We start from the raw sequence: 27,741 nt of genomic DNA on the forward strand, positions 1-27,741 counted from the left end.
GCTTTTGCCTCATCGTTGTGGTTGATTCTCAGCTGTTTTAACTGTGCCAGGAGGAATCACATCCTGTGAACCAGTAGCCAACTTCATACGAATGATATTTTAATAGGTTTTAGTTAAGACAGAGGTGCAGAAATCCGGTGAATAATGGCTGCACAGGGCTCAAGTGGAGTTAATTCAAATGATGCAGTTATATTAGAATTGTATGGCACATTTGTTTATGCAATTAATCCAAACCATTAATAATCAAGCTTTGTAATGCAAAACCTAATCAATAGATGTCTTATAAGCAGATGCCCTTGTACACAATCAGCTGTAGCACCCATCACTTTGCAGTTGCCAGAAAGGTTATTTACCCACCCCTTGGTAACATACTGTAAACACTGCATTTCAATTAATGTTCAGGGGAACCAATATAAGCTTTCTCATTCAGTCAAAGCCTCAGTAAACATCAAGGTTTCCAGCTCACTGCAGTGAGATAAACAGGTTTTCAGCAGACTGTAACCACTACTACATCAATATAGAATTCCCAATTCTCATTTCCCTTTCTCCAATCTGAAGAAAGGTCTTGACCCAAAATGTCACCTATTACTTTTCTTCAGTGATGCTGCTTGACCTACTGAGTTACTCCAGCTTTTTGTGTCTGCCTTTGGTTTAAACCAACATCTGCAGTTCCTCCTTATACATTTAGGGTGCATGTTACTTGAAAGCTAAATTTGGAACTTAAAATTCCACTTTCAACCACAGCAACCGTCAGCTAATTTTAAAGAGAGTTGAATATACAAGTAAAATGAAAACGCTTTATTAATTTTCTGACTTAAATACATCTTTGTTTTAACAGAAGACTGAAGCGTAGGATAGCGAGATGTGAAATCATACCTGTTGTAGTACAACTTGCATTTTAGGCATCACAAATGAAAACAAATATTTACTTTGTGAAGGTTTTTAATAAATTAAGTTAATTCAAAATACAGTGCCAAAGGAACACAATGTAGCTGAACATGCGAGTAGGGATTTCATGAAGCACCTGTGCTCATGTTAGAATGGAGAGTCCAGCAACTGCTAGTGGTTCCAGGGAGTTATGCCAGAGCAGTGCTGGGTCCGTTCTGCTCTCCTGCACGCAGGGTACAGTTCATTCTTGAAACATTTTCACTCAAACCAACTGTATTAAAAACCCAACAGCTAGGATACCTATACACAATCACACTACAGTAACAGTTGCCTTATTAAATTAATGAAATACAAAATAAAGACCTGGTTGTTACTCACTAAAATTTGTTTTAACAAATGACAATTCAGCAGCAGGGAAATTGTAATATGGATGAGCCTATGTTACTTGTAATGTGGAGACACATTGAGTATTGAAGCTCCACAGACCCGCACTACAAGAGACAGGCAGTCATGACACTGCCCACTAACACCTGGTAAATTACCAGCCGTTTGATAGTTCTTTTACCTGGAATAAATGGGAACATTTTATGGATGCGGGTGTACATGTATCTAACAAACCCAATGTTTCGACTGAACCTGCAGTCAGCCCCCTTGCTCAGCCTATTTTTACTGGGAAGATCGACAATATTTCATATCTTCATAATCAAATCCAGAGATACGTGTAAGTAAAACAATTTCTTTTGAAAATTAGTCACACTGTAACAATATGGTAATCTCTTTAGCAGAACACAGTATCTAGTAGTGGAAGATACTACAACTCATTTCTCAGTTATTTATACAATACTATGCAAACTTAGTGACACGCTGGACTGAACATAGGTACAGCTTAATCTGTTTAAATAAACCCCGTCATGACCTGGAAGTTTGATGACATGCACATTGCTGTGTATGTCCTTGGAATCCATAGCATCTGTGCCCACATCTGGCTAACTATTTAAGGGCAAAGTAACCATCTCGCCATCCAATTCAAATTCATCTGCTCCATCCTGTGAAAATAGAGATGGCGGTGGCTTCCAAAGAGATTCTTCCAGGCACGAGGGGTAAAGTTTCCCCATAGTGCACCGAAAATCCTTGCCAAGGTCCCATAAGACTCGCTCTGAAATGGACTGTCGCAGGATCCATTGGTCCAGCTCCACGTTGTACTGATAGATTGCATACTTGGGTTTTTCAGTCATATGAGTGTCTCTCATAAACACACACAAGCGATTCAAGACCACGACTGCCCTTACACATGGGTCAGAGTAACGTTTTGCAGGGATATTAGTTGCTATTTTCCACTCATTTTTGATCACATCATATACTTCAACAGTTACAGAGGAGCCATCAACAGTGCTTGAAGGTATTCGGATGCCTGAGTTATTTCCAATATGCAAACCACCAATGTAGAAAATGTTGGCTCCAAATGCTGCAGCTGAGGCAAAACACCTGCTTGTCTGACGCGCAGCCATTTCAACCCACGTGTCAGTACGTGGGCAGTAGCAAAATGTTAAATTGTGTGCCATGACATAAATGTAGTCTTCCACAGCCACCGCTGCATTCCACTGCCAAGCACAAGGCAAGGGATTCACTAAAGTCCATTCATCTGCTTCTGAATCATACCTTTCCACGGTCCGTTTGTTCATTTCCCCAGTAACATTGTCCCCCCCGATTGCATAGATATATCCCGCACAACAAACCAATGAAGGTCGATTGCGAGCACACAGCATTGGAGTCTTTGGAACCCATGTGTTCAGCTGAGCATCAAACAAGTAGAAACAATTCACAGGTCTATATGCAGCCTGCAGTTTACTCGCTTTACTATTATTGGTGATAGATGTTTTCAAAGGCACCTGTCCACCTGCAATGTAAATGTCATTGTCAGGAGTGACAAGGGTCCCCACTCTCTGCAAATCTCCAGGTGGGTTGCACAGCTTGTACACCTTCTCGGCCTGAGGGCTGTAGCAAACAGCACAAAAGGAAGAACGAGGACTTTCACCTGTGACTTCAGTGAATATAAGCATCTCTTCTTTAGTCATACCAAGTCTCGGCTTAAAGAATTTTGGCATAGATTTATACAGTCCTTGCACAACAACAGACTTATCATTAGGTGGCAAGCCTTGGAACCAGGCTCTCTGCGTTACCTCAGAAAGTGCATCAATTCTTATTTGGCCAAGGACCGAAGATAAATATTGGGACCGTGATTCGGTGTCATATTCAAGCCACACCATAGCAGCTTCACGAACTGTCTCTTCCTTCTCAACATTTAAATTGTCACTGCTCAGGATATCAATCAGTAGATCATGTGACAACTGCAAAAATGCATCTTGATGATAAACAACAGTGAATTTATGCTCTACCATTCGCTTTGCACTTAATTTGAGCTCCTCACAGCTGTACAAGTCTGCAAAGCTGAGTAATCGAACACAGTTCTCAGCATTGATTTTCTTTATTAAATATTCCCGACAACGTTGAGATACATTTTCCACCTGCACAAAGAAAGACATGATTTAAATTAGTACAGGTTTTAACATCAACAAAATGTTTAGAATTTGGATGTAAAAACCTTTACAATTAGTAAATAATAATTGTAAAATATTACTGAGACACAGTATAGTTATTTTGTATGTAGAGCTAAAGATAGATTAGTGTTTATTTAAAATCATTAAATAAGTGGAGAGCTGCGCTACATCAATCAGCAATGCATTATACATATGATGCATCCAGATATTCTTAGATGGGAAGGGGGAGGAAATAGACAGTATAAAAATCTTAATTTAGTTGGTAACACTCTTGACTCTGAGCTAGAAGGTATAATTTTCAACTCTCATGTTCAAGAGTGTGTCACATTGTTAGAAGCATGCCAAGGAAGATTAAGTCCAAGCATCGGAGAAACTGGACCGGTGAAGGAGAACCTGCGACTGTCGGGGAGAAATGGAATTGGAATAAATGGAGAAAGACAGATGTGAAATCTTTAAAAATTCAGATGATTGACTGGAATGTATTGTAGCTTCATCCTGTCCTCAAAAGCTTGGCCATATCACAAATTAGAGCAAAGAACAAAACTAATATTAATAACTTAAAGTCCAGAGAAAAAATATTTTGTTAATTTTTCAATTAACCAAATGAAGATAGATGGCAGGTAGTTACTTTGTTGTAACTATCATACAGGCAGTTCTTCTACAATTATTTTCATAATTATGAATTAGACAAAACGCGAATGATAACTGAAGGAACTGAATGATAACTGTAATCCCTTTGTATTACATGGTTAAAGCACGATTTCTCTTGGGAAGTAGAGAATTATTTAGTTACTTAGAACAAGCAGAAAAGAAAACCTGCTTGGAAAATAAAGAATACAGGAAAAAGCAGCGGTTTCCTTGCAGCAACCCTCAACTCCCCCTCCCCCCCCCCCCCCCCCCCCCCCCGTAGTAATCAGACGGCATTGTCTCTTAAGTCAGTCTTTGTCAGTTTCATAGCAAGTGGACATAGAAATTGATAAGAATCGTTTCTACTAACACTTGTGTAGTAATACTCTATAATATGCAGCCTTCAGTATCTTTAGCTTGCAATACAAAACTAAACTTGTAACTATTAAAAAAATCTGTATTTTGAAAATCCTGTGGGGGAAATAACTTTGTAATTGAGAACCTGAAACTCGAGCATCGATTAAATTGCTTTTAATAATGTGTTTCTTTAACTCGAGGTTTCTTAGGACTCTATCTGTATGTGAAGGTTTGTAGAAACCAATCTCCTTCAGCCAAATCAAAGGTGCCAGCAGCTTCTAGAACTTCAACTCATAATTCACAAGGTGTCCAAACTTTGGAAATCCAATAGATCAGAATGAGATAGTTACCTGACACTATTCCAGTCACAAGTGTGACTGTCATCTCGAACAACGTATCCACTTACCCTTGTTTCCCTTTCCCCCAACTCTGTCTGAAGGTCACAACCCGAAACGTCACCCATTCCTTCTCTCCAGAGATGCTGCCTGGAGTCACTCCAGCACTTTGTGTCTATCTCCACATAACTTTATCCTAGTTTACGCATCAGTTACCAGAGTCAGGTACGTATGACTAAAAGTGGCAAGTGGAAGGCTGACAAATGTGGCTTAGAGTCAAATTGTAGTTGTGGAAGTTTGCTTTGCCGATTGGAGGCCTGTGACCAATGGTGTGCTACAAGGGTTGGTGGTGGGTCCACTGCTATTTATTATTTACTGTAACATTTTGAATAAGTTATTAGTAAATTTGCAGATGACACAAAAACTGCTGATATAATGGACAGTGAGGAAAGTATATCCAAGTTTACAACAGGATCTAGATCAGTTGAGAAAGTGTGTCAAGGGATAGTAGAAGGAATTTACAAGTTTAAGGTGTTGGTATGTCAAACCAAGGCAAGATTTGCATTGTAAATGGCAGAGACCTGGAGTGTTGTGGAACAATCATGGAATTGCAGAGCATGGAAATGGGCCCTTTCGCCCAACTTGTCTATGCCAACCAAGATACCCCATCCACGCTAGTCCTATTTGCCTGTTCTTGTCCCATGCCCCTCTACGTCATTCCTATCATGTATCTGTCCAAATGTTTCTCTGGAAGCTTATTCCATAAACCCAACACACTTTGTGCTGCTGTTCCTATTAGAGCTTTACCCTCTCACCGTAAACATATGCCCTTTAATTCCTGATTCTCCTACCCTATGAAAAACGATTGTGTTCACCCTATCTATGGCCCACATGATTTTATGCAATTTTTAAGTTTACCCTTCAGCCTCCTGTGTCTGAGGAATAAAGTACTAGCCTGCCCAACCTCTCCTTATAGCACGAGTGCTGACAACATCCACATACATCATCTCTGCACTCTTTCCAGCTTATTAATATCTTTCCTAAAGCAGAGACCAAAACTGAACACAATATTCCATGTGCAGCCTCACCAACATTTTGTACAACTATAACAGAACGTCCCGATTTCTGTACTCAGTTCCCTGACGGATGAAGAATAGCATGCCAAAAGTGTTGTTCATCACTCTCTCTCTCCATGTAATAACGCATCAGAAAACTATCTAGTACTCCTAGATCCATTTGTTTTATAACACCCTTCAAGGTCCTACCATGGTTTGATGTCACAAATGCAGCACCTTACACTTTAACAAATTAAACTTAATCTGTCAATTTTTGGCCCATTTGGCCAGCTAATCAAGATCCTGCTGTTATACTCGCTGATCATCTTCATTATCTATAACGTGTATTTTAGCATCATCTGCAAACTTACTATCAGTGATAGTAGGTCTAGGAGATCTCTACTATCTCTGCTAGTAGATCAGAGATCTAGGAGTACAGGTACATGGCAAGTGCCAAATTTAGCTGGCATGGACTAAGCAGTAAAAGACCCTGTTTCATGCTGTATACTCTATGACTAAGTCAGATAGATATGCAATCCAGAAGACGGCATTGATGAAGCCTTTGGCTAACCGATATAAGGTTCTTACAAACTGTGCTGCTGATAGCAAACACTGCAGAGAAGGACAAACTAATCAACAACTTGAATTGTCGATGAAGGAAAATAGAAGTGATATGATATGGTTGTCACAAGGAGTTAAATGCTTGCCTGCTTCTGGTGACAGGGTTGAGGGCGTACTGGGTTGCAGAGGAATTTGCGATTAGAAGAGGGATGATCTAATTATCAGAGGGGCTGCTGCAAAAATCTAAACGCTTAATTAACAAGTGGAACCACCAAGGTAATAATCCACAGGTTATTACCCAAGCCACCTGCAGGCTGACATAGAATTAGAGAGGTGAACGCATGGCTCATGAGTAAGCCAGAAGAAACATAGAAAATAGGTGCAGGAGTAGGCCTGTTGAAAGTTGTTCTATTGAAACAGGCTTTACGTAATCCTATCATATTTCCTTTGTTTTATTCATTCACTCCCAACCTACTTACTTCGCAACTTATTGTTTTATTTTTCCTAGTTCATCCACAAATTAACCTGCTAGCTTGATTTTTCTCTCTCTACAGATGCTGCCTCACCCGAATGTTTCTAGTATTTCCTATTAGTTGATATAAAGAGAAAAATAAGGTAACTGCAAAGTGGTAAAAATTTGGAACTGAATGTTCCAGGATACTTGACAACCTAGGATAGGCAGAATAAACAAGGAATTGGGTAGCTATAATAAAAGATGACATAAGTATCTTGGTTTTGGAAATCTAGTATTAGTTTGGTGGAGATAGTAAGTAATGAAGGCAAGAAATCATTGGTGCAAGTAGTCTGTGGCCTCCCTACCAACAGTTAAACCACTGGACTTAATACTAAGCAAAAAATGCTAAAAGCTTGTAATATTCCATAACTGAATATAATGTACCACTTTTATCTGCACTTAGATTGCACAAATTGCATCAACATAGCCAACCAACGGCAATTTCATGGAAGGCAGACACAAAATGCTGGAGTAATTCAGCGGGTCAAGCAGCATCTCAGGAGAGAAGGAATGGATGACGTTTCAGGTCAAGACCCTTCCTCAGACTGATGTCAGGTGAGGGGGCGGGACAAAGATAGAATGTAGTCGGAGACAGGAAGACTAGTGGGAGAACTGGGAAGGGGGAGGGGATAGAGAGGGAAAGCAGGTCCTCCATAATGTTTGGGACAAAGACCCATCATCTATTTATTTGCCTCTGTACTCCACAAATTGCAATTTGTAATAGAAAAAAAAATCACATGTGGTCAAAGTGCACATTGTCAGATTTTTTTAAAAGCCATTTTTATACATCTTGGTTTCACCGTGAAGAAATTACAGCTGTGTTTATACATAGATCCCCCCCATTTCAGGGCACCATAATGTTTGGGACACATGGCTTCACAGCCATTTGTAATTGCTCAGGTGTGTTTAATTGCCTCCTTAATGCTTTACTGAGGTATAGGTGTGTTTAATTGCCTCCTTAGGTATAAGAGAGCCCTTAGCATATGTTCTTTCCTCCAGTCTTTCCATCACCTTTGGAAACTTTTATTGCTGTAAATCAACATGAAGACCAAAGTTGTGCCAATGAAAGTCAAAGAAGCCATTATGAGACTGAGAAACAATAAAACTGTTAGAGACATCAGCCAAACCTTAGGCTAACCAAAATCAACTATTTGGAATATCATTAAGAAGAGAGCACTGATGAGCTTACTAATCGCAAAGGGACTGGCAGGCCAAGGAAGACCTCCACAGCTGATGACAGAAGAATTCTCTCTACAATAAAGAAAAATCCCCAAACACCTGTCCGACAGATCAGAAGCACTCTTCAGGAGTCAAGTGTGGATTTGTCAATGACCACTGTCCGCAGAAGACTTAATGAACAGAAATACAGAGGTTATCTGCAAGATGCAAACCACTGGTTAGCTGCAAAAATATGATGGCCGGGTTACAGTTTGCCAAGAAGAACTTAAAAGAGCAACCACAGTTCTGGAAAAAGTCTTGTGGACAGATGAGACGAAGATTAACTTATATCAGAGTGATGGCAAGAGCAAAGTATGGAGGAGAGAAGGAACTGCCCAAGATCCAAAGCATACCACCTCATCTGTGAAACACGGTGTTGGGGGTGTTATGGGCTGGCATGTATGGCTGCTAAAGGTATTGGCTCACTTATCTTCATTGTTGATACAACTGCTGATGGTAGTAGCATAAATTCCGATGTGCATAGACACATCCTATCTGCTCAAGTTCAAACAAATGCATCAATACTCATTGGCCAGCAGTTCATTCTACAGCAAGACAATGATCCCAAACACACTGCTAAAGCAACAAAGGAGTTGTTCAAAGCTAAAAAATGGTAAATTCTTGAGTGGCCAAGTCGATCACTCGATCTGAACCCAATAGAGCATGCTTTTTATATGCTGAAGGGAAAACTGAAGGACACCAGCCCCCAAAACAAGCATATGCTAAAGATGGCTGCAATACAGGCCTGGCAGAGCATCACCAGAGAAGCCATCCAGCAACTGGTGATGTCCATGAATCACAGACTTCAAGCAGTCATTGCATGCAAAGCCTATGCAACAAAATACTAAACAAGACTACTTTCATTTACATGACATTGCTGTGTCCCAAACATTATGGTGCCCTGAAATGGGGGCACTATGTATAAACATAATTTCTACATGGTGAAACCAAAATATATAAAAATGGCCTTTATTAAAATCTGACAATGTGCACTTTAACCACATGTGATTTTTTCTATTACAAATCTCAAATTGTGGAGTACAGCAGCAAATAAATAAATGACGGGTCTTTGTCCCAAACATTATGGAGGGCACTGTATCTGAGGTTAGAGAAGTCAATGGTCATACCGCTGGGGTGTAAACTACCCAAGCGAAATATGAGGTGCTGTTCCTCCAATTTGCGCTGGGCCTCACTCTGACAATGTGCTTAAGACTGTTTTCTGGAATAATATGTTGTGGCTCCAAATATGGAACAGCCTAGTTTAAATCTGATCAAGAGTATCAAGAATCAGTGATCCCAGAGCAAAGAATCTTTAAGATAAAGAGCATTGATAGAATTTAGTTAGGCTGCATATGCAAAATTTGGAAATGAAGCTTGGCCCTTAAATAAAGGTTTTATTAGAATAATTACAAAAGGCATGAAGGGAACCATTGGTTTGAGTGGATTAAAAAATTAGATTAAAAGATAACAGCAAATATGCATGGAAGACAGTTTAAGAAATATTTCATCAATCAACAAGGGTGCATACCATTAGAATTAAAAACTATGGGGGGGGAAAGGAATCTATGGTTAACACAATGAAAGATGTTCTTTTTAAAAAGCCTTATAACGTTGTGGAATAACTGGAACATTACAGAGGTGTGAGGTTACTGTCACACAGATCCAGGTCCTTCCACAAGAACATAAAAAATAAAGATGCATGCGATTTAGTGTTTCATGTGCTTTGACATTAACATCATGATTGGTGTTCTACTACAGTTGCATCTGACATTATCCTGATATTACTCGGTTCCATTAATGTTCATAAATCAAATCATCTGACTGAACTTACTGATTGGCCTCCATAGTCCTCCAAAATAAAGAATTCTATCACCCTCTGGGAAAATAAATCTTTCCCAATCTCAGTCCCAAATGGCTGCCCCTTTTCATAGAGTCAGAGCTATTCAAATCTGAAACAGGCCCAACTCCAACTCGTCCATGCTCATCTGGGTGAATGGGACTAGCCCTCCTATACTCCTAAACATTTTTAAAACGTGATTGTACCCACCTCTACTACATCTTCTGACAGCTTATTCTGCATACCCACCACTGTCTGTGGGATAAAAGATGCCTTCTTAAAATCTTTCCCCTCTCATCTTAAAAGCTATGCCTTCTAATTTTAGACTCCTTAACCCTGGGGAAAAATATCAACCATTCACCTTTCAAAAACCCTGTCTACCTGTGATGCCACCTTTAAAGAACCACTTGTACTTCTAGGACCCTCTGGTCTACAACACTCCCCAGGGCTCTACTATTCACTGTGAATGCCCTGGTTTGACTTTCCAGCTGGTTAAGATCCCCTCTAATTCTTGAGTCTTATTTACTGCCTACGATGTCACGAATTTTAGCGTCCTGTGCAAACTTACTAACCATGCCTTGTACGTCAACCACCATTTTTGATATAGATGACAAACAACAATGGCTCCAGCACCGATCCACACCACTAGTTAAGGGCCTCCAGTCCAAAACAAACAACCTTCTACCATCACGTCCATTATGTATCCAATTAGCTAGCTCGCCCTGCATCCCAAGTTGGCGGTGCAGGCTCGAAGGGCCGAATGGCCTACTCCTGCACCTATTTTCTATGTTTTCTATGTAATCTAACCTTCGAGAGTAACAGACTATATAGAACTGACTTCAGAAAAGAAAACAAAGAAAAACTCGCTGTGGACCTTCCCATCTCCTGTGGTTCCACACACAGTTGACCGCATTGATTCTGGAGTGGTCCTTTTTCCTTTTATGCCCTTATAAAATTTATTGGGATTATCTTTAATGCTATCTGCCAGAACTATTTCTTGCCACCCTTTGCCCTTCTGATTTCCGTTTTTAGCTTATTTAGTTCCCGAAACACCCCCAGGGATACACTTGATCCCAGCTGCCTATACTTATCCCATGCCTCCTTCTTATTCATGACCAAAGCCTCAATTTCCCTCATCATCCAGGCTTCCTGACCTTTGCCTGCCTTGCCCTTCACTAACAGGGACGTACGTGCATGTCCTAAACTCTTGTCAGCACACTTTTAAAACCATTCCACTTTCCCCAATGTTCATTTTTCATCAATCAACCTACTCCAATCAACTCGATCGAGTTCCTGCCTCATACCCTCAAAGTTGGCCTTGCCCCAAATTAGCATTTTAACTCTTGACTTACTCCTCTGGACCAGCCGCCCATGCAGGTCCTCAATATGTCCTCTTAACTCCCCCTTTTATCCAAATCACCCATTAAATTTAAAAAATGCTTTAAAAACATGCTAACAGTGAGAAATTGTCTTCAGTCAACCAAATATTTTTACCTGCAGAAAAGATGATGTCTCATAGAGCTGCTCCACAGTGCTGTCATTGATTACCAGGTTACCCGTGTATGCATATCTAATGATTATCTGAAGCGTCGGTGCATGTACATTCTGTAAATGAACATGTGTCTGCTTGCTTTCGCTCAGTCCACTCATAAACATGGCCCTGAAAAAAGATCCAAAATAATTCACTACTTTAAGCACGAAGAGACTAATGGCAATTGTTAATATAACTTTTTTTTTCCTAATTTTTTTTCTATTTTATTTTTCTGCTTGAAAACATTAGCAGTAACTCAGTGTTCCCTGCACTGTTCTTTCCTTCATCATTTGAACGTATAAATATGGTGCAATCATAATTATAGTCTTCCCATGATTTCTTCCAATAGTCTTAGTTTAAGATCATATGCCAAGTTCCGCAATTAGATTGATTGGGAAAGAGCAGTGGATGCCGCCTACATGGATTTTAGTAAGGCATTTGACAAGATGCCTCATGGTAGGCGGATCCAGAAGATCAAGATGCATGGGATCTATAATGACTTGGCAGTTTGGATTCAAAACGGACTTACCTATAGAAGGCAGAGGGTAATGGTGGAAGGGTATTATTCAAGCTCAAGGTCTGAGACCTGTGTTGCAAACAGCAAGGAAAGCTGTCAAAATATACAAAGTGATATAGATCAGTTACAGATATGGCAGAGAAAGGGTTGATAAAGAGTTTAATCGAGCAAGTGCGAGGTGTTGGACTTTGGAAGGTTGAATGTAAAGGGAAAGTATAAAAATGGCAAGACCCTTAACAACATTGATATATAGAGGCATTTTGGGGTTCAAGTACAAAGCTACCTGAATATAGCAACACACGTGGATAGTAGTAAAGAAAGCCTTTTAATATTCTTGCTTCATCCATCAGGGCTTGGAAGTCAGGTAGAGTTGCTGCTTTACAGCGAATGCAGCGCCGGAGACTCAGGTTCGATCCTGACTACGGGTGCTGCACTGCAAGGAGTTTGTACGTTCTCCCCGTGACCTGCGTGGGTTTTCTCCGAGATCTTCGGTTTCCTCCCACACTCCAAAGACGTACAGGTATGTAGGTTAATTGGCTGAGTAAATGTAAAAATTGTCCCTAGTGGGTGTAGGATAGTGTTAGTGTGCGGGGATCGCTGGGCGGCACGGACTTGGTGGGCCGAAAAGGCCTGTTTCCGGCTGTATATATATGATATGATATGATATGTTGCAGCCGCATTTGAGTATTATGTACAGGAAGGTTGTGGAGGCTTTGGAGAGGGTTTACAAGAGGTTTACTTGGATGCTGTCTGGATGACAGGGTATTAATTATAAGGGGAGGTTGGACAAATTTGAATTCACTGTACACCTATTAGAGGAGGAAATTGCGTAGGAGCTATGTCTGACCATCTGCCAGTACCCATAAACCATCGCTTTTCGTGTGCAAACAAAAAAATTTTTTTGAGGATCCACCTCACTTGCAGCAAAGGAGATTGAGGGGAGATTTGATAAGATTTGTGCAAGTTCATGACAGGTTCAAAAAAGACAAACAAGTAATTCCCAGTACATGCGGTTCAAGGAACAAGATGCAGAGATTTAATATTCTAGACAAAAGGAACAGGAGATTTGAAGAAAAGAAAATGTAATCTTTCTTACATTTCAGAAAAAAATTAAATAATCTTTGTTGTGATTCATTCAATTTAAATTTATGGCAACTCTAGCTTCCAAAAGGCAAAAACAACTTGCATGCTTAACAACTTACCTGCATTTAAAAACATGACCTTCTCACACCTCATCCCCTCATCCCCCCACACCCCACCCCACCCCCCCCCCCACCCCACCCCACCCCCCCCAGTAAGCAAAATTTAGATGTGGTGCTCAATAATGTTCAGAATGTAGCTGAAAAACAGAATACTATTTTTGAATATTTAAAAATAAAGTGAAAAAATCTTTCCAAATTAACTGAAACTGAATAAAATTCTGCACTAAAGAATGAGCTCTTACAAAAAGGTTGTGTTGACCAGTGATTCACCCATACCAAAAGAACGCAAAAGGATCATGGCTTCCATAAACTTCCACTATTAAATCTGATCTGTAGCATCAGAGTATGATAAAATTTGGTCAAAGAACTATCGAGCTTTAGTGTTTCCAATTGCAGTGTAAATACTGGGTTTTGTGGGATCGCATTTATGCAGGACACAGGAAATTTACCTATTACACACATGGGGTCCCACAAGCCTACTTTTCTATGTACACTGCAAGGTCAAGTTTATGATCCAAAAGGCACACTTCCAACCTGAATTTAATGCATTTGTTTTTGTGGTTTTGTCTTGAGTAGCTGTGGTAAAATAAAGATTTTTCTGCGTCTGTATCTCACTGCACTTTTGCATATGTCAATAAACCCAATTTGACTTTAATTGCATATTAAAGGATTAAAGCAATAATTTTGGCCACCCCAGTTCTCATGAACGTTTAAAACCTAATATACATCGTCATTCTTTTGTGCAGCAAGTGCTTAATTTAGCCATACAAGACAGGGAAAATATAAGACCTCTACTTACCTGAAATAGGAGCTACATGTAGCAAGAACCATCTTATGGCACGGGAATTCAGTGCTCTCCGCAATTAGAACAATGTCAGTCAATAGCTGCTGATCATAAAAACACTTAAGCTGCTCCAGCAAAGATACAGCATATTCAGTATTGATCTGCCTCTCTTCCTTATTGGACATGATTGCATTTCATTAATGAGAAACTCCAGCTAATTTGATGAAAGCTCTCTAACACAGCTTGAAAAAGTTATTTTTCAGATGAACCAATGAGCACTAATTCAATATATTACTCTTGGAAGTTGTACAATGACTAATAGACATAGGAGAGCAGAATTTTCAGATGTATCATATTTTATACTCCAGATGTTTATGGCGAGTTGCAGCATTTCCATTGAGGCAAATTGCATCACATGTATATTTCTGAGGTAGCATAAATCCAGTACACAAGCGATCCAGGTGCTAAACAATATCAGTGCCTAGACAAAAAGAAAGATTAGAAACAATTATATAATTTGGATGTGGTCAGGTAGTTTTCAAATAACAAATCAGTTCATTGTCAAAATTATGCATTGAAGATTTAAAATAGAGGCAAGAGATACACTAGAATATAAATAATTAAAATATTTCTTAGTAATTTTTGTCTCCTTGAACTCTGACTAGCTAATAAATCCAAAGCACCACTGTAGTAGTGGCAGCTAGCACAGCTACTATCTCAACTCTGATATATCCTGATCTGATAAATCCGAGGACATTGTGGTTGAAATTTGCGAGTCGTCCTTAAATACAGGAGAGGTGCCGGAAGACTGGAGAATGGCAAATGTTGTACCTCTTTTCAAGAAGGGCTGCAAGGAAAATGCTGGAAACAATAGGCTGGAGAGCTTAACTTCTGTAGTTGGTAAGTTACTGGGGGGTATTCTGAGGGATAGGATACACAGGCATTTGGATATTACGGATAGTCAGCATGGTTTTGTACGTGGGAGGTCGTGTCTGATTGATTTTTTTGATGACGTGACCAAAAAGGTTGATGAGAGCAGAGCTGTAGAAGCTGTGTACATGGACTTCAGTAAGGCATTCAACAAGGTTCCACATGGTAGGCTGCTCTGGAAGGTTAGATCGCATGGGATCCAAGGAGAGATAGCTGAATGGATAGCAAATTGGCTCCATGGAAGGAAGCAGAGGGTAATGGTGGAAGGTTGCTTCTCAGACTGGATGCCTGTAACTAGTGGTGTGCCTCAGGGTTTGGTGCTGGGCCCATTAGTGTTTGTCATCTACAGGGCAAAATTAGCAAATTTGCTGATGATACAAAAGTTAGTGGTTTTAGATTTTAGATAGAGATACAGCGCAGAAACAGGCCCTTCGGCCCACCGAGTCCGCACCACCCAGCAATCCCCGCACATTAACACTATCCTACACACACTAGGGACATTTTTTACATTTACCCAGTCAATTAACCTACATACCTGCACGTCTTTGGAGGGTGGGAGGAAACCGAAGATCTCGGAGAAAACCCACGCAGGTCACGGGGAGAACGTACAAACTCCATACAGACGGCGCCAGTAGTCAGGATCGAACCTGAGTCTCCGGCGCTGCATTCGCTGTAAGGCAGCAACTCTACCACTGCGCCACCATGCCGCCCGATAGTGTTGATAGTGAAGATGGTTGTGAACGATTGCAGCAGGATCTGGATCAATTGGCCAGGTAGGCGGAGGAATGGTTGATGGAATTTAATACAGAGAAGTGTGAGGTGTTGCATTTTGGGACATCGAACAAGGGCAGGACCTACATGGCAAATGGCCTCCTCTTCTATGTTTTCTATGTTTCTATGTTGGCGAGGTTGCATTTGGAGTATTGTATTCAGTTTTGGTCACCCTGCTATAGGAAGGATGTTAAGCTGGAAAGAGTAAACAGATAATTTTGAGGATGTTGCCAGGATGAGGGCCTGAGTTACAGGGAGATGTTGAGCCTATTCCTTGGAGCACAGGAGGCTGAGGGGTGGTCTTATAGGGGTGTACAAAATCATGAGAATAGGTAGGGTGAGGGCACAGAGTATTTTACCGAGGGTATGGGAATCAAGAACCAGAAGACATAAGTTTATGGTAAGAGGGAAAAGATTTAATAGGAATCTGGCAAGCAACTTTTTCCACAGGGTGTGGGTATATGGAACGAGCTGCCCAAGGAGATAGTTGAGGCAGGTACTATAACAACATTTAAAATACATTTGACAAACCCATGGATAGGAAGGTTTAATGGTATATGGGCCAAACGCGGGCAGGTGAGAATAGCGTAGATGGAGCATTTTAGTCAGCATGGACAAATTGGGCTGAAGGGCCTATTTCCTTGCTGTATGACTTTATCCACTCCCAATGCGTTTGGGGCAATTTAGAGGCTAATTAACCTACAAACATGCCTTTGAGATGTGGGGGGGGGCTGGAATACCCAAAGGAAACCCGAGTGGTCACAGGGAGAACGTGCAAACTCCGCACAGATAGCACCCAAGATCAGGATCAAATCCAGGTCTCTGGTATTGAAGTAGTAGCTCGAAGAGGCGAATGGCCTACTCCTGAACCTATTTTCTATGTTTCTACCAGCTGCACCACTGTGCCACCCTATGATATCACAGATTGTAACCAGAAAAATTCAGAAGATAATGATGGAAGACAGCAGTACAGTAACATTTCATTGCTGCTACTATAATTGCCTGCAAGGTTGCAGTGGCAATATTTGCACAACATAATAAAAAAATCTTTAGAGTACCATAAAGACTTATTTAAGAGAATGTGCCAAGAATAGATGGAATGTTGCCTCAATAAGCAAAATGACACTTAAAATAACATTGTGAATAGAAACCGACCGAAAAACAGGAAACTGCATATAGTTCTCAGACCATTAATTACAGATTTTAAAATTGGTAAGGCTACTCAAAGACTAATGGAATTCCAGTCTTTAATACAAAAGTTATACATTATAAAATCCCCGTACACAATGGTACTTATCTAAAATCTTAAAACCCATGTTTTTGGTTTAGTACTGGGCTCCAACCTTAAAATACAATCTGGAATAAACAAATACAAATACACTTGAAACAGATTAAATGCACCCTTGGTTTTGGGGTGAGTGAGGGAAAAATAAATGGAAATGAATGTAGAAAAATCTTCAATTACATGGCCATTGTGAGCAAGGCTGCCATTAGGAGCCAGGAAATAGCAGTGACAAATTATCTCATAAACAGCTGAAGTCTAAATACTGCTTCTACCTATACTACGACAAAAAATGCCTCTGGTTCACAATTCTACAAATGAACGAAAACTGTCAAACGAGTCTGATGGTCCATTTGGATGAGAACTTGGAATCTCACTAGCCTGTTGAATGTTTGAGAGGCCACCACTACTTAATACATGTTTCAGAACAACAGATCTTTGATCTTCCCACTGATACTGGGATATCTAAGTAGTTTGTGGCATGCTGCTTTCATGCATATATATATTCCTGCACATATTCCTGCACTGTCACCACATTTTCAGGCATGCCTAGTTTTATTGTTCGTAGGCTTTTTCCATATGGTGAATTTTATTGGCCCCTAAGTCACTAACAGATAACAGGCAGTACTAAGTGGCCAGGAAACATCAAGATACATCAAGACCAGTCAGATAAAAAAGAAACAGAAACAAGATGACACTGAGTCTCAGCAAACTTCACACTTAATAACATTTCTGGTTATTATTCTTTTTTTTGTTCATAACTAAGCCAACATTTATTACCCATTCTTAGTTGGGTTTAGGATGGTGGGGATAGCTACATAGAACCATGCGATCTTTTTGATCACAATCACAATCATACTTAATTAGCCAAGTATGTTTTGCAACATGCAAGGATTGATGAAGGTATTCCCACAATGCCATGTAAATGGTGGCAGAATTTAGATCCAAAAATAAATACTTAGCCACTTGGAGGAGAATCTGCAAATGGGTGCAGTTTGTATGTATCTTCCCTTCAGTAGCAAGAATTGTTGTTTTCGGAGACATTATTAGTCATGGAGTCAGAGCACAAAAACGGGCTCATTGGCCTGCCAAATCTGTACAGACCATTAAGCACACATTAACGTGAATCTGACTTTATTCCCCCACATTCCATTTGATTCTACCACAAACTAGAAGCAATTTACAATGGCCAGTTAACCTACCAACCCACATATCTTTGGAGATACGAGGACCTGTAGATGCCAGTTTACGCAAATCGCTGGAGCAACTCAGCGGGTCAGTCAGCATCTCTGGAGGACATGGATAGGCGAGGTTTCGGATCAGGACCCTTCTTTAGACTAGGTCATGATGCTGCATGATCCACCGAGTTATTTTGAATCTTTACGCATATCTTCAGGATATGTGTGAAAGCCCATGCAGTCTTAGGGAGAGCATATAATATAACCAGGGTCATTGGAACTCAAGGGTGCAGCTCAATGGGAAGAGTTAAGAGTTTGGGTCAAAGATCCTTTATATCTCAATCACTACTTGTCTAGAGAGAATACACGAATAGGACCTTGCAGAGTCTATTTACTCATCGAACCTTAATAGATGCATATTTAGGAATAGAGATTGAAGGATTAAAACTAGATCACTATTATTTAGATTTATGCTAATTAATGATCAAGTTTGAAAATCTAAACAGCCATCTTTTTTTTGAAAAATGAAGGCCCACCAATTTCTAAAATAATGTAATCCCACTTTCCTTAAGATTCCTTAAACATAATGTTATATTATTGTTATGTGCACCAATAGTGAAAACTTTTGTTTGCATGCTAGCCAGTCAAATCATACTATACACGAGAACAATCAAGTCATACATAATTAAACATTATCAGAATCTCTCTTGCATAGCCATTCTTTGCTCCAAAGTAGCTTTTTTGCCTCAGTGCTTCAATTTCCAAATTCACATTTGGAACTTCTCTAACTCCACATTTTCCCGAAATTTCCCTTCAATTTTAGATATTAAGTTCTTTCCTGGTTTTTTTCTATTCTTCAAAGGCCGTCTGGTTTAATCTTCATAAACCTTGCATGTGTTTTCCTTTTTCTTTTAACCAAACCAATATCCACTCTCATCATGTGTAGGAAGGAACTGCAGATGCTGGTTTAAACCGAAGATAGACACAAAGATGGAGTAACTCTTCGGGTCCTTGAACCTAGCCCACAGCCAACAATGAACCATTGTGGGCTCCACCTTTCCTCAATTATTGTAACTTTTTCCCCCCCCATTATTTTCATTCTAGTATATATCTCTATATCACCATCTATATTTCTCGTTTCACTCTCCCCAGGCTCTGTCTGAAGGTCTTGACCCAAAACATCACCTATTCCTTTTCTCCAGAGTTGCTACCTGACCCACTGAGTTATTCCAGCTTTTTGTGTCCCACTCTCATCATCCCAGTTTTCCTAACCTTGCCATACACGTCCCTCCTCCTCACTGGAATATACTGGCCCTGAACTCTGATCAGATAGTCTTTACGTCAGAAGTAGACTTGCACAATAGCAGCTGCTCCCAAATTATTGGCCTTAACACCTGCCTAATAATGGTGTAATTTGCCCTACCCCAATTTAGTACTTCCACTTTTCAGATTTATCCTCAATCATGACTATCTTAAAACAAAAGTTGTGGCCTCAGTTGATGAAAAATTAGGGCCTTTGTCGGGAAGGACAAAGTGGCATGTTTCAGGTATAGGCAGCTGGGATAAGGTGTATCTCCAGTAAGAGTACAAGGGATTGAAGAGTGTACATAGGAAACATTTGACAGAAGGGACCAGACCTGTCCATTCCCTTCACAGATTCTGCTTGACCCACTGAGTTCAAGTCAAGTCAAGTTTATTTGTCTCATACATATAAATGTGCAGTGAAATGAAAAATTACCCACAGTCCAACAACAAGAGCAATAAAAATAAACAATATCACACACAATCAAACTGATTCTGCTGGTTCCTCCAGCAGATTATGTTATACGGTAAAAGGTGATATTATAGATAGTGAAGATGGTTATCAAGAATTACAGCGGGATTTTGCTCTGCTGGGCGAATGAATGGAGTTTCATTCAGAGAAGTACAATGTGGTGTATTATGGAAAGTCAAACCAGGGCATGACCATCACAGTGACCAGGAGGACCCTGGAGAGTACGATCAAGAGTAATGGGAGTGTACATTTCCCTGAAATCACAAGTAGAATGGGTGATAAAGGGGGCTTTGGCATGCTGGCCTTCATCAGATAGGTGAATGAATTTTGAAGTTGGGACGTTATGTTACAGTCATACAAGAGGTTTGTGAATCCACACTTGGAGCACAGTGTTTACTTTTGGTCACCCTGCTATAGGAAAGATACCATTAAGTTGCAAAGAGTGCAGAGAAGATTTGTGTCTGAAGAAGGGTCTCGACCCGAAACGTCACTCATTCCTTCTCTCCAGAGATGCTGCCTGTCCCGCTGAGTTACTCCAGCATTTTGTGTCTACCTACGATTTAAACCAGCAGCTGCAGTTCTTTCCTACACAGATTTATGAGGACGTTGCCAGACTCAAAGGCCTGAGCTATAGAGAGAGGTTGAGTAGGCTAGGGCTTTATTCCTTGGAGGCTGAGAAGTCATCTTATAGAGGTGCACAAAATAATATGGGGAATAGACAGCGTGATTGCAATTTTTGTTTCCCCCAGGGTAGAGTGATTCAAGACTAGAGGGCAGAGGTTTAAGGTAAGAGGGGAAAGATTTAATAGGAATCCGAGGAGCAACTTTTTTTTATATACAGAGGGTAATGGGTATACAAAATGAGCTACCAGCTAAGGTAGTTGACGCAGATATGGATCTAGCACAAGATATACCATACACTGCCACCAATAGCTTTGCAACAAAATATTCCAAAGTGTTGTTCATCACACCCGGGGACTTCAACAAGGCGAGTATGCTACTAAAAAACCATCAATGTATCTCCTGTACCATCAGAGGCCCAAACACCACTGACAAAGATGCACACCCATTAAATACGCCCAATGCTCCATCCCCACCTGAATTTTTGAAAAGCTAACTTGTCTATGTTCCTACCCTCTGCTTAGATACCAAGACTGAAACGTGAAGATCGGATACAGAAAGGCATAAAGTGCTGGAAGAAAACAGACGAGATCCTACATGATCCTTTGAGTTGGTCAACTGGTCCACATTCAAAGATACTACAACCAACCTAAATGAGTATGCCACTTACGTCATGCAGAGGACAGCATGAAAAAAGTGAAGTCAACTCCTTAGGGAATTCCAAATTTGTGGCATTTAAATCAGATGTTCCCGATCTGAACAGTAAATCAAGGTACGAACTTTACAAAGACATCAAGGATGCTGCGATACAATGCCGGACCAAGCTAGAATTCCAGAATAACCACACGGATACTCATCGATTGTAGCACGGCTTGCATTGTGTAACGGGTTAAAAAAAAAAGTGAGGCTGCATTGCTGGCATCCTGACGAGCTTAAAGCGTTCTATGTTCGTTTTGAACAGATAGTGGAAGGATGACACTCACCATGAGTGTACCTACAGTCACCATTGCAGACATCAGATCTGCCTTCCTGTGTGAATCTGAATAAAGTGACTGGCCCAGATCGAATTCTCTACAATGTCCTCAGATCCTGCTCAGACTAGCTAGCAGGAAAATTCTCGGACATCTCCCTACACTGATCTGTGGTTCCCACCTGATTTAAGACGACCACTATTTTCCCGGTGCCAAAGCAAAATCAGCTAGCATGCCACCCAGTGATATTCACCATCATAAAATGCTTCACGATGCCGGTCACAGCACATATCCAGTCCAGACTTCCAGGCAGTATAGACCCACTGCAATTTACCTACTGCCGTAACAAGTCCATAGAAGGTAGGTGCCATTCCCAGGCCCTACACTATACCTGGCACATCTGGGTAACAAGGATACCTGCGACAGACTCTTACTTACAGCATTGCTTTAAACACTACAATTCCAAACAATATCATCTCAAAACTCCTTGAACTTGGACTTATCAACCTCCTTCTGCAACTGGATCCTAGACTTCCTAACCCTTAGACTGCAATAAGGAGAGGCAACAATATATCCTCCATGTAGGAAAATAACTGCAGATGCTGGCACAAATCGAAGGTTTCACAAAATGCTGGAGTAACCCAGCAGGTCAGGCAGCATCTGGGAGAGAGGGAATGGCTGACGTTTTGGGTCGAGACCCTTCTTCAGACTGATAATACTCCATGATAATATCAAGGAGTTTTGAGATGCTCTTGTTTGGAATTTATAGTGTTGAAAGCAATGCTATAAGTAAGAGTCTGTCGCAGGTATCCTTGTTACCCAGATATCCTCCACGATAATACTCTACATCTACACAAAGCTTCATCCTTAACGCCTTACTATAAATTCCGTACACTCAGGATTGTGCAGCCAAATTCTGCTCCAACTCCATTTACAAGTTTTCAGATAACACTATCGTATGGGGCCAGATCTCGAGCAATGGTACAGGAAAGGAGACAGAGAGCTTCGTACTAGTGTCAAAAACACTTCTCCATTAATGTCAGCAAAATAATAGAGCTGGTCATCGACTTCAGGAAGCTGGGTGGAATACACACCCCACTCTAGATCAGTGGTACTCAAGTAGAGATGGTCACATTTCAGGTTCCTGGATGTAAATATCACCAAGGATTTGACCTATTCGAACCACATGTAGGCTCAGGAAAGCACACCAACACCTCTACTTCTTCTGAAAAGTAAGAAAATTTGGTGCGTCTCTAATGACTCTTACTAATTTCCACAGATCCTATCGTACATCATACATCCTATTGTGATGCATCACAGCTTTATATTGCAGCCGCTCTGCTTGAAACTCAAGAGATTGTAGAATTGCGAATGCAGCCCAGTTCATCATACAAATGAACTTACTCAACACCACATCTACACTTCATAATACCTTGGGAAAGGACAACTTACACTCTGATCATACTCCCTTCTCCTGTCAGACAGAAGATATAAAAGCTTGAAAGCACATATACCAGATTCAACAACAACTTCTACCCAAGAGAAAATTCCACACCAAGCCAGAGTTCCAAGCAACCTGCACGGACACTTGTCATTTGTGGCAAGGCTTGCATTGCAATAGTAAGATTTGAGCATATCACTGACACCATGATGCCAGTGATATTGCTGCAAGGGTCTACGAAGTGAAGCTCAGCAATAACACTGGCAACAATGTGTTGCTCCCCAATAAGATCAATGCATTCTATGCCCATTTTGAATGGAAGGATTGAGAAAACACATCATTCATCCATGTTGCACCTAAACCTAGTCACTGTCACTGACGTCAAATCAGCCTTCCTGAAAGTGAATCTGCAGAAAGTCAGCATCAATGGCCCCAACATGGAGATGGATGAGAGATTCAAGTTCTGAGACGTAAATATCACCAACAATTTGTTCTGGACCAAATACATTGAAGCTGCGGTCAAAAAAGAACACCTCTACTTCCTCAGAAGACTAAGGAAGTTGAGCATTTCTCCAGTGCCTCTTACCAACTACTACAGACGCTCTGTAGAAAGTATCCTATCAATATGCATCAGTTTGATTTGGCAACAATTCTGCCAAGACCACAATAAATTTTAGCGTCGTAGATGTAACTCAGTCCATCATACAAACTAGCTCCCCACACCCCTCCCCCTCCAAAACACATGCATCCACACTTCAATCTGGCCCTGCCATTCACTGTGTAGGTCCTGCCCATGTTAGACACAGTAAACCCAGTAAGTTTAAGGGTGCACAGGAATTGGAGCCTCCCTCAACTCAGATGAGCCTGCAGGAAATATTATCAGACATCATAGCATTGGAATTTCCAAATGGTTGGATTACCACAATTTTATAGTATGATTTATAGATTTATGAAAAGAGTGAAAGGACCCGAAGAAATAGTTACGAGAAGGATCTTGCTGTACTGGTCCAGGGAGCCCAGCGAATGGCAGTACAGTTAGTTGAGGTAATTAAGTCAGCATAGGTGAAACTGGCCTTCATTAACCAGGATAACAAAGTATTGATACAAATGCATAATAAAGTTATTAAGGTTACAGCTGGCGCAATGTGTGTAATTTGGTCACCACATTTTTTCAAGGATGTGTTTTACTGAAGAGAGTGCAATGGAGATTCACCATGTAGCCTCGCATGCAGCATTTCACTATGAGAAGATTACATAGCCTGAGTTTGATTTCCTTGAAACAGTAAAAGCTATGTAGGACTTTATTACGAGTCATAGATGGCAAAAAACATTTGCATTTAACAGAAACGTATATAATCACAGAAAATATATGTTAAGGGAAGGATTAAAAATTCAGAGGGTTTTTGAGGAAGATTTTTTTCCATCATATTTTAAAGGTTTTTAAACAAGCACTGAAACATCAAGGTTTCAACATCTGTAGTTTCTAGCTAAACTACATTTCAAGTTTGCAGTTTTTATGACTTGTTTACAGGTTATATATACATCAATTCTTTGATTGATACGCATTGCTGGTTTACTGTATTTTCCCAAACTCCCACAACCAACTCACATCTTCATAGACCGATTGTCGTTGAATGCTGGCTACATTCTAATAGACAGCTTTCAGTTTTCTGGTATACCAAATTATTACTGACTGAAGTGTGCGCATGTGCGGGACTCTCGGGAGGGCGAGGCCTGCGGAATCAGCGATAATTTCCAGATACTTTGAAGATGTGTATTACAGAGATTAGTTGCTTAAAGCTTAAATAAAGTTTAAGTAAATTGGAATTCTCATTTGCCTCACAACACTGATTTTAACTGGAGATATACTCTTCTGTATATGGGCAAATTCTGTGTCCTTTGCCACTTTCCTGGACTTTGTCCGCTTTTACTAAACTTCCCCTCATCAGATCACCCACACCACTGCTAAAGACCTAACTATATTCCCAAGTCATTCCATTCACTGGGACACTTGACGGCACGAATACGGCCGCCACAACGGAACGTCTTTCCCCTGTATTATCCCATGAATTGAAATCAATTTCTCTTTTGCCAATTTATGAGCGATGCATTCAGTTCTCCAATTTTATTTACACGATGTCAGATGGTACGATTTTTGATGTGTGTAATTAAACCACAAACCAACCCTGACCTTTTCTGATAAGTGAAACTAACACAGGAAGCTGAATATTTCCCGCGCTGTTTATTTCTCATTCGCCAACTTCTAACATTTCTAAACAATTATTCATCATCTAAATCCGAACACGGCTCAATGTTCCTCAACCACCCGAGTTCCTGACTCAGTGTGGGCTCACGATGGGTCCCGCCCGCAGGCCCGGCGCCGGCGAGTTCCGGCCTAGCGCAGGCCTCTGGTGCGACACCGGGAAGCGGCCTCGCAGCCGCCGCCCGGAAGCCGGGTATGAGCTGAGCCGAGCGCCGTCTCCGCAGACCAGAGGCTCCGGGCCCCAGGTTTCGCGGGAGCCGACATGGGAACCGCGGCCTCCGGAGCCGCTCCACCTGACGCGGCGCGGAGAGCCACGCCGGAGCCTACCTTCGTGCGGGAGAGAGATCAGCAATGCCCCCGCGACCTCCATGGAAAGTTCACTGCCCGTGAAGCGCGGCCGGCGGGCCCAACATTAACGTTCAGTCCTTGCGACAGACCAGCAGCGCCCGAACCCCTGGGCTCGCCGCCATCACTGGCCCAACTGCCCTTCACGCGTCACGTCGCAGGGGCGTGGTGACGTCCGCAGCAGACTGGGGGCAGCGTGTCGCGCCCGCGAGCCGCAGGGTATCGCACCGACAGGTGGCGCTGAGGGGGCGCAGCCAAGAGCTGCTGCAGAGGCAACCTGAGGACAAGCGTGAAATCAAGGCAATGCCAATACATGCAGCGGCAGTGAAGAGCAGGCACAAGGACCCGCTGATGATGAGCAAATCACGAAGTGCTCAAGTAACCCAGCAGTATTAAAAATGAACTGCAGATGCTGGTTTGTTACCAAAGATAGACACAAAATGCTGTAGTAACGCAGCATATCTGGAGAAAATGGACAGGCGACGTTTCAGGTCGAGACGCTTCTTCAAACTGATTTTAGGGGGGAGGAATTGGAAGCGACAAATCCGGGCCGGCAACAGATGACATCAATGACCCTCAGTCTGCGGAAGGGTCTCGACTCGAAACGTCACCTTTTCCTTTTCTCCAGAGATGCTGCCTGATCCGCTGAGTTACACCGGCATTTTGTGTCTATTAACAGATGACATCAAGCAGGATGGTTCCGATAGGCCAGGGGTGTCAAGCTCATTTTAGGTCACGGGCTGGAATAGGCAAAATGCGACTTCATGCGGGCCGGATCGGTTGTGCACACGCGCATGCTCCCATAGCTTTCGTTGCATTCGTTTTTTCAACCTGCTCTCATGTGTCTCAGTCTCTGCAATAACTACAAAGTGCTTCACTTACGAATTTCGTTTCTTATGAAGAAGATTGCCTAGCAAGCATTGCTTTTATGATTGGTATCTAGGCCCTAGATAGAGTGGATGTGCAAATAATGTTTCCAGTAATGGAGAGTCTAGGACCAGAGGTCACAGCATCAGAATAAAAGGTCATACATTCAAAATGGAGATGAGGACGAATAGGTGGTGAATTTGTGGAATTCATTGCCACAGACAGCGGTGGAGGCCAAGGCATTGGGTATTTTTTAGGCAGAGATTGATAGGTCTTGATTAGGTTACAGGGAGGAAGAAGACAATAGAATGTGGTTGAGAGAGAAAATAGATCAGCCATGGTTGAATGGCAAAGTAGACGATGGGCTAAATTACATAATTCTGTTCCCCTGAATTATGGTCTCCTACAATGTTTATGTTTTGCCCACAATGGGTTGGCTGGGTGGTGAACAGCCAAACAGCAGCTACCTGGCAATGGTGAAAGATGGTCTCCCTGCTTCCCATCCTTCTCCTTATGTCTTCCTTCCCCTCACATCCTCTCTCCTCACCTCTCGTGTCCTTCTCTACCCTCACCATCTCCCTCACCTGCCCTCTCCCTTTCCTCAGCCTATCCCTTCTCTCATCCCTACACCCTTCCTTCCAACTGCTCCCCCACTCCCCTCCCTTACTTCATCCTCTTTCCTTACCTCGTCCCCAAATCCCCACCCTTCCCTCATCCCTAAACACCGTTCCTTCTCTCATCTGCTCCCTTCCTCACCCCCTCCCTCCCTACTTCCTTTCTTTAACAGCTGCCCCCCCACTCCCTTCCCTTCATCCTCTCTTTCCTTACCTCGTCCCTAAATCCCCTCCCTTCCCTCATCCCTAAACACCGTTCCTTCTCTCATCTGCTCCCTTCCTCACCCCCTCCCTTCCTACTTCATTTCTTTAACACCTACTCCCCCACTCCCCTCCCTCGACACCCTCTCTTCCCTTCCTCATCCCTAAAAACCCTCCATTCCCTCATCTGCTCTCCCTCCCCTTCCCTTACCACCACCTTCTCCCTTCTCTTCCCTATTCCCGCATAACTACCAGCACGTCCTCACATCCTTCCAAACCCAGAGCCCCCACCCTGGAGAGCAGCTCAGATTTTGGATCGCTGGCTGCAGCCCCATTCACAGTGCGGTGACTTCCCACCAGCCTCTATCCAAGCACTCACCTGGGTCTCAGGTACTTGGTGGCAGTCTCTGTGACGGCAGCCCAGGCACTTCCCAGTGTCCACAACAACGCTGAGACTCCCCAGCGCCGGCCCCTTCCCGCCCGCCCGCCCATGTCACCG

The 27,741-nt window shown here is 41.8% G+C and overlaps 1 protein-coding gene across 3 annotated transcripts; it reads right to left on the reverse strand.

Moving 5' to 3' along the window:
- Positions 1–853: 853 nt before the first annotated feature.
- On the reverse strand, positions 854–27,741 carry kbtbd2 (kelch repeat and BTB (POZ) domain containing 2). Of its 3 annotated transcripts, XM_078397580.1 has the most exons (5): positions 27,622–27,657; positions 25,543–25,837; positions 14,000–14,465; positions 11,445–11,610; positions 854–3,413 (listed from the first exon to the last, which is right to left on the reverse strand). In XM_078397580.1, the coding sequence occupies exons 3-5, from the start codon at positions 14,167–14,169 to the stop codon at positions 1,875–1,877; spliced, it is 1,875 nt and encodes a 624-aa protein (XP_078253706.1). In that variant the 5' UTR covers positions 14,170–14,465; positions 25,543–25,837; positions 27,622–27,657; the 3' UTR covers positions 854–1,874. The 3 variants fall into 3 exon arrangements, with proteins under 3 accessions (XP_078253706.1, XP_078253707.1, XP_078253708.1); XM_078397581.1 differs by lacking the exon at positions 25,543–25,837 and having other exon boundaries at positions 27,622–27,741; XM_078397582.1 differs by lacking the exons at positions 25,543–25,837; positions 27,622–27,657 and adding an exon at positions 15,450–15,546.

Source organism: Rhinoraja longicauda, chromosome 4, assembly GCF_053455715.1.
Source record: "Rhinoraja longicauda isolate Sanriku21f chromosome 4, sRhiLon1.1, whole genome shotgun sequence".
Taxonomy (NCBI): Eukaryota; Metazoa; Chordata; class Chondrichthyes; order Rajiformes; family Arhynchobatidae; genus Rhinoraja; species Rhinoraja longicauda.